At 48.2% G+C, this 7,032-nt stretch overlaps 1 protein-coding gene across 1 annotated transcript in view; it reads right to left on the bottom strand.

Annotated features, from left to right (window-relative positions):
- Positions 1 to 509: 509 nt before the first annotated feature.
- Positions 510 to 7,032, bottom strand: part of Klhl35 (kelch like family member 35) — a 6,955-nt gene continuing 432 nt past the window's right edge. Inside the window, exons 2-7 of the mRNA XM_048787882.1 lie at positions 6,754 to 6,761; positions 5,781 to 6,016; positions 4,929 to 5,047; positions 3,306 to 3,494; positions 1,711 to 1,899; positions 510 to 827 (exon numbers count right to left, since the gene is read on the bottom strand). Of these exons, the coding sequence (XP_048643839.1) occupies positions 639 to 827; positions 1,711 to 1,899; positions 3,306 to 3,494; positions 4,929 to 5,047; positions 5,781 to 6,016; positions 6,754 to 6,761 (930 nt within the window). The 3' untranslated portion in view covers positions 510 to 638. The remainder of the gene's footprint in view (positions 828 to 1,710; positions 1,900 to 3,305; positions 3,495 to 4,928; positions 5,048 to 5,780; positions 6,017 to 6,753; positions 6,762 to 7,032) is intronic.

Genomic DNA, 7,032 nt, shown 5'->3' with positions numbered 1-7,032 from the left:
CTTCATCCTTCATGAAATATTTCATACTTTTAGAAAATGTCCAGTGCTGTTTTGAAGGTAAATGAGGTAATGAGTGTTTTATGGGCTGAATAGGTATCCCTCTAAAGTGCATAATGGAACCTAATACCCAATGTAATGATATTGTGAGGTGTGGCCTTTGGGGAACTCATGCAGTCACTTGAGACTAGTGCCTTTTTGAAGGGAGATGCCTTGCCCACTTCCATTAGGTGAGGTCACAGCAAGAAAGCGCCATCTGTGAAGCAGAACCCTCACCAGACACTAAGTCTGCTAGTGCCTTGATCTTGAACTTCCCTACACAACTGTGAAAAATAAATTTCTATTGTTTACAAGTTGCTTAATCTAAGGTTATTTTGATACAGCAGCTTGATGGACTAAGATGGTATAAAAGTGCTTTGAAAACAATAAAAGCAGGGAGCAGATGTTAGGGATTGCATCTCCAGGCCAAGGAGGCTCACCTTGGAATACACACACACACCAACCTTTGAATGAGGTTTTATTTTCACAAGAAAAGGGGGCAATAAGTTAAAGGGCCATTGACATTGGAGGTTCCAGGAGGGGAGAGTGGTATGCCTGTATTCTCCCTGCCTGTCTCCTGGCTCAGGCAGTCCCAATCTGAATCACCTGCCCAGGCTCTGAACAATAGTAACACAGCCATGGGAGCTGGTACAGCGCTGCAGGGATGGCTGGGCCTCCACTTGCCCACTGCTGGGGTCAAAGGTGAAGATCCTATCAGTGCTTTCCCCATGATCATCCCGCCCGCCGAGGATGTGGACCTTCCCATCACACACAGTCAAGCCACAGCTCTCCTGGATGGACAAAGAGAGACAGTCAACTATGGGGTCCAGCCTGGGGCTCCCTACTGCAATCCTAGCTGGCCAGACCAGATAATAGAAACTTTCCCTACAAACGTAGGGAGGCAGAAATTAGAGTTCAGGCTCTGGCTTGACCCTTCTTAAATGAATGGCATAATCAGGTCATCTGCTCTGGGCCTTAAGTTTCCTCATCTGCAAAGGGTGAAGAATAATAGTACTTTCTTCATAGGGTACTCTTCCACAGTTAATGGGAATAAGTATGTAAAGCATTGTACATAGTGCCTTAGGAGGCAAAGGCAATATTGCCTGGGATATAGTAAATACACCGGGAATGATAATCACATCACCAACACCTAAGAAGCCAGAAATCTCCTGGTTCTTAGGAATGCTGAAGGTCAGGATTGGCAGGGACCACCAGTCCAACCACACCTCCCCATAGTCTCTGGAGTCTCTGGAAGGAGATAGAAAGTCCAGGAGACAAGGAACTATAGGCACCAGAGTAGCTGACCTGGACCTCCTGTTTGTGGTACTACTGGAGCAAGTAAACTTAGCAGAATCCTCCCCCACTTCCCACTGCACAACATGTTGTCAGCTGGTGGCCTTTGGAGGTAGGAAAAAACACACTGAAGGGTCATTGAGATCAACCCTTCACTCAAAGATACAGCACTTGCAGTTCTAGGCTTTGCCTTAATATATCCTAATCGGTGGCCTTGGGCCAACCTCTCTAAGGCCAGCTGCCTCATCTGTGAAAGTTTGATCATTACTGGGAGGACAGAGCTAGAGAATCATGTACCACATAAGACCCACCACTTCCAAGATCCACTTTCCTGAATGGACCATTGATTGCCAGGGCCCAGGCTATGGATCCTCCACTTACCACGGGACTGGGAAGGACAGCAGCCTCCCCCCAGACATCTGTGCCAGGGTCATAGGTGAAGATTTTGCTCAGGAGGCCCCCCACCACATAGATGGTATCCTCAAGGGAGACAGCTTCAAGACACCGCTGGGAGAAGGGCGCTGGTGACCGCAGGCTCCACTGGCCCTCCTTGGGGTCAAAGCACTGTACCTGAGGGGCAGAAAAGCAGTGGTGGTGAAGCTTATCTCCAAGTGCCCCATTGCCCGTGTCCTTCCACTTCGTTCCCCAGGGATACTCAGCACACCACCAATATCAACCAGGCCTGGGCTAGTGTCTGGAATGTAGAGACCCACTGTCCTTGCTATCAGCCTAGTTCTGCTTTCTATGTTCTGTCCCCAATCCCTGGATGCCCTTTGTCAAAAGCCTCCTCATCTTTCAAGGTCCAGCTCAAATGTCACCCACTCCTAAAGCCCTTCGGGGTGTTTCCTACCTCCTCCAAAGGAACAGTACCTTTAATGGAGGAGAAATTAGGCCCTAATGAGATTAATCATCTGAGCCCAATATCAAGCTGGGAGAGGTTCATGTCCTAGCAGGTGAAGGTACTATCCATATTCCTCTTTTTTCCTCAACAGAGATTTGTCCCTGGTTGTATACATTGTCAGTCCTCTTTCATGGTGCTCTGGGGTTATGGCGATGTTCCAGCTAACACACCTTGCAGCCTGCTGCTACAGCTGCTACAGGCCTTTCAGGGGTGCACACCTGTAGCTGGCTGCCTGTTTACCATTACTCTTTCCTCAGTTGTATCCTTGGAGGCCTCCCAGAATAGCCTTTAATAAATGAGTGCTACATGAGAAGGTGTGGAATGGCACCAACCGCTACTGGTGTCCCCTATTCCACTCCAGGAAGGTTTGCTGGAGAAATGGAGTCCTGGGAATAAGGAGGAGTGAGGGTTCCTAATTTGGGAAAAATTGGGGTACCAGGACCACAGGCTTGTGAGGCCATCCAGGGAGGGAGGGAGCAGCCATGAAAAAAATAAGTTTTTATTCCCAAACCTAAACGCTACAATAGATTAGTAGACTATAGTTCATCCACCCAGTGGGATGTTACAGACACTGAAATGATGGCCATTAAGTTCTAAGCATGTGGAAAGTGCTTATACTTAAACTAGAAAGCAGAATGCAAAATTTTACAGTAAGAACATAAAACTAATACAGAAAAGCAAAAGTCAATTTGTGGAAATATTTGTAGTACTTATGCTTAGGTGGTGGGGCTGTTTCCTTTCCTTCTAGGCTTTGAATGAATGTATTTTTGGAGAGGGATGGAGAAAAAACTTCAATCCTATCCCTGCCCTCACTTAATTTTTAAATCTGTGAGACCCATATGGATGGGATCAGCCCGAATACTCAAGTCCAGGTGTGCTGCTGGTGTGACACTCGGGTCATTTCTCTGAATTCATTGCCGTGCCTGAAATCTTAGGCTGACTCCTGGGCTGCTGACGTGATTGAGAAAATGGACCAGCACACACAAACACCCAAGTTTACGGCTGACGCACACTAAGCACCGCTGATTCCCTATAACTTCTAATGCCCCTTCCACGCCCCTAGACCTGCACCCACCTTGTCGGTATTGAAGCCATCCTGCCCAGCGCCCCCGATAACGTAGAGACGACCAGCACAGGTTGCCACCGCCGCAGAGCTCACCGCCTCTGGCAGGGGCGCGGCCGCGGTCCAGGTGTTAAAGAAAGGGTCATAGCGCTCCATGCTGCGCAGGCGCCGAAGGCCATCGAAGCCACCCACCGCGAACAGCTGTAGGTGAGAACATCAGTGGTGTCTGGAGTCAGGGCCATAGGCGAATCTGCGGCTCCACCGCTTTAGTCTGAGTGGGCAACTGTCACCACCCCAGCTTCCAAATTAACATGGGCAAATCTTAAGCACAGACACCACCTGGGCATCTTTCACCCAGTTAGGGAACTTCGCTGAGATGCTTCCTCTCCTTAACTGGGATAATGAGGCTGGTCTCTAAAATGCAGATTACAAATACCTGATGCTTACTTATAACAGCTAGAGTATTACCACCTCCACTTAATCAATGCTAAAACGCACTTCTGTGCCGGGCTTGGTGGCGCACCCCTGTAATCCTGGCGGCTAGGGAAGCTGAGACAGGAGGGTCACAGCAATAACGAGGCGCTAAGCAACTCAGACCCTGACTCCAAATAAAATACCAAATAGGGCTGGAGAATGTGGCTTAGTGGCATCCCTGGGTTCAACCCCTGGTGCCAAATAAATAAATATTTTTACCTTCCTTCCTTCCTTCCTTTTGGTACTGGAGATTGAACTCAGGGGCACTCAACCACTGATCAAAATCCCCAGCCCTTTCTTATATTTTATTTAGAGACAGGGTCTTCTGAGTTGATTAGGGCCTTGATATATTGCTGAGGCTGGCTTTGAACTCCCTATCCTCTTGCCCCATCTTCCAAACCATTGGGATCACAAGCGTGCACTGCCGAACCCAGCATTTTTGTGTTTTTGAATTCAGGATGTAGTTTATAAAGATAATTGGCAGAATTTTTTTCTTTTCTTTTTTTGTGCTGGGGATTGAATCCAGGGGCACTTTTATCACTGACCTACAAATACAGTCCTCCAAAAAAAAAAAAAAAAAAAGGGAGGGAGGGCTAGGGTTGTAGCTCAATGGTAGAGTGCTTGCCTCTCACATGTGAGGTACTCACTGGGTTCAATCCTCAGCACCACATAAAAATAAATTAATTAACTAAAATGTATTGTGTCCATCTACAACTATACACACACACACACACACTATATATATATATATATAAATTAATTATACTTTGAGAGAGGATCTCCCTAAGTTGCTGAAGATCTCCCTGAATTACTGAGGCTAACCTAAACTTGCAATCCTCCTGCCTTAGCCTCCCCAGTTGCAAGGATTATAGGTATGCACTACCAACACCCAACTAGAAGTTTTTGTCTTAAGTGGAAGAGTCAAGTTTCAAACCTGGACTGTTTGGCCCCACAGCTCACCACCTTTGACCACTAGCCTGCATTATTACAGTAATGGCTATTATTGTTAGCATTAGTAGTATTATGTGATCTTAGGCAAGTCCCTTTCCTTTCTTGGACCTCAGATCCCTTCTTACTTCCGGAGGTTCATAGAGAGCCTTCCCCCAGATGGTCCACATCTGTGTCTTGGGTCCCACGGTAATAATCACATTGTATGCCTACCTGACCCTGCACAGCTGCCATCTTGTGCCTCCACCTCCCCTTGTGCAGCGAGGCTACTTTGATCCAGGTGTGCAGATGGGAGCTAAACATCCACATATCACGGCTGTTGATATGACCCCCTAGGGAGAAATAAGCAACCGTTGCCTCCAGGCCCTCTTGCTATCCCCAGCACCCCCAAAAAACAGAAACACAGACGCCCAAAGGAAGGGTTAAGGATAGAAAGTAGAAAGGACATCCTCTGAGCCATTGTAAGACCCTCTGATCCCAGACTGCTTTGAATGAAGAGAAGATCTTGAGTTAGGGCTCTTGAGGAACAGAATAAGGAAGAAAGACATAATCTTCACTGGGTGCCTTGGGTGCTTTGTACTCAGGGAAGCAAACGTCGGGGTGGGGACTCTAGGCAAGAGTAGGAGCTTCAGGAATGTTCTGGAGACCAGGGGAAAGCAGAGCCATCTGCACAGGGATGGGGGAAGGGGTAGAGGGTAAGGCAGTAATCCTACATCACTTCTGCTTTCACCTTCATGATTTCATTTCCATTCTCAACCCTCCATGAGAAGCAGGAATTATGGTACCTAGTTTCCATAAGCAAACTCATGAGACGTGGGAGTTCAGGAATGACCTGCTGAATGCCTCATGTTCTGGCTCCCAAGCCCAGCACTTATGCTGCTGAAGGACACCACTAGCTACACCAGTGTGTCCCCCTGCTAGACTACATACCTCTTCTGCCAATATCTGTAGGTTATCAGGCAAAGTCCCGCCCCTGTCTCCCGACTGGAGGGGAAAAATAAAGGGGCGGTGTGCAGGAGGCTCTGAGCCAATCCTGTGGGGCTCCTGCTGTGGCCCCGCCCTCACCAGAAACGTAGACGTCATTGCGAAGAGCACAGGCCGCAAACTCTGAGCGCATGTAGCCAGGCAGGCTGGGCAGTGGGGTCCAGCGCCGGCTCTCTGGGTGGTATGCATCGGCGAAAGGTAGCTTCAGGAGACCCTTGCGGTCACAACCACCAATGACCACGATCACTTCAGCCAGGTCCATGAATCTGGCGTGGGGATAAACCCAAGGCCTGTTGACCAGCAACCAAGGTGTAGCCCTTTTTCAACCCTTGCTGACCACACTACAATACTTCTGCCCTTCCATACCTAAATACCCACCTCTCCAGGGACCCCACTGAACTCCATCACTGCCAACCTTCCCTTTGGTTACCAATGGGAAAAGGTCACGAATTTTATTCTGTTCACTTCTGAGTTATAGAAAAAAAAAAGAAAGAAACTTTAAAAAGTCCTTCCCCATAAAAATCACCTCGTTTAATCGTGACTATGGTAGGAGGTAGGGATTACTACCCCTTTTACAGGGGAGGAAACAGGATCACAGGCTACAGCTTGCTCAAAGCCAGATCCCATTACGAATCCATCCTGTTCACACTTTTCTGGCTTCCATCCCCCAAGCCATCCGGTAATTCCTTTGAATAGGACTGCTCACTCTTTCAGCAAAGCAACCCTTCCCCGACCCCCTCCACCCTTCAGGCTTCTGACCTCACCAGATTTCCCAAACCCTTAACTCAGCGGTTTCCTTATTCCTTTGACAGTGAGAATTATCTCTGCCCCAGGCCCTGGCCTTACTGTTAAGAGATTTAGTGGGTAAAAGTGTCATCCCTTCTTTTGTCCTTGAGGTGACAGATCATCTTGGACTACTCCACCCGTAGTCTACTGGTCTGGCATTCTGGGGATTGGGGTAAAACCCCTATTTAACTCTCCATGCCCCGCCCATTTATATCAATCGCTAGTCACTGGGCTCCTAGAGAGCAAGGGTTGTTTCCAAAGCACTCACTTCAAGACCTACAGAGTAAGCACTCAGAGTTATAGATGATCTGCAAGAAAAAGAGTGTGTTCCAGGACGACCTCTGTGCCTCTCCCAACTGCTCTGTTATCTCCTGGAGGGCAGTATTCTGGGCACTGGGCCTATGAAATGTTGCACGAATGACTGAATTTCATTCAATACGCACGACTAAGTGAATTAAGTAATGGTGAAAGAATGAGTGGGTAGTTGAAGAACACGGAACTAGCGGAGGGTGGGAGGAAGGGAAGCGGCGGCCGGCCGTACCTCCGC

This window comes from Marmota marmota, unplaced genomic scaffold (genome assembly GCF_001458135.2).
Source record: "Marmota marmota marmota unplaced genomic scaffold, marMar, whole genome shotgun sequence".
NCBI lineage: Eukaryota > Metazoa > Chordata > Mammalia > Rodentia > Sciuridae > Marmota > Marmota marmota.
This window is presented reverse-complemented; position numbering and strand designations above follow the sequence as displayed.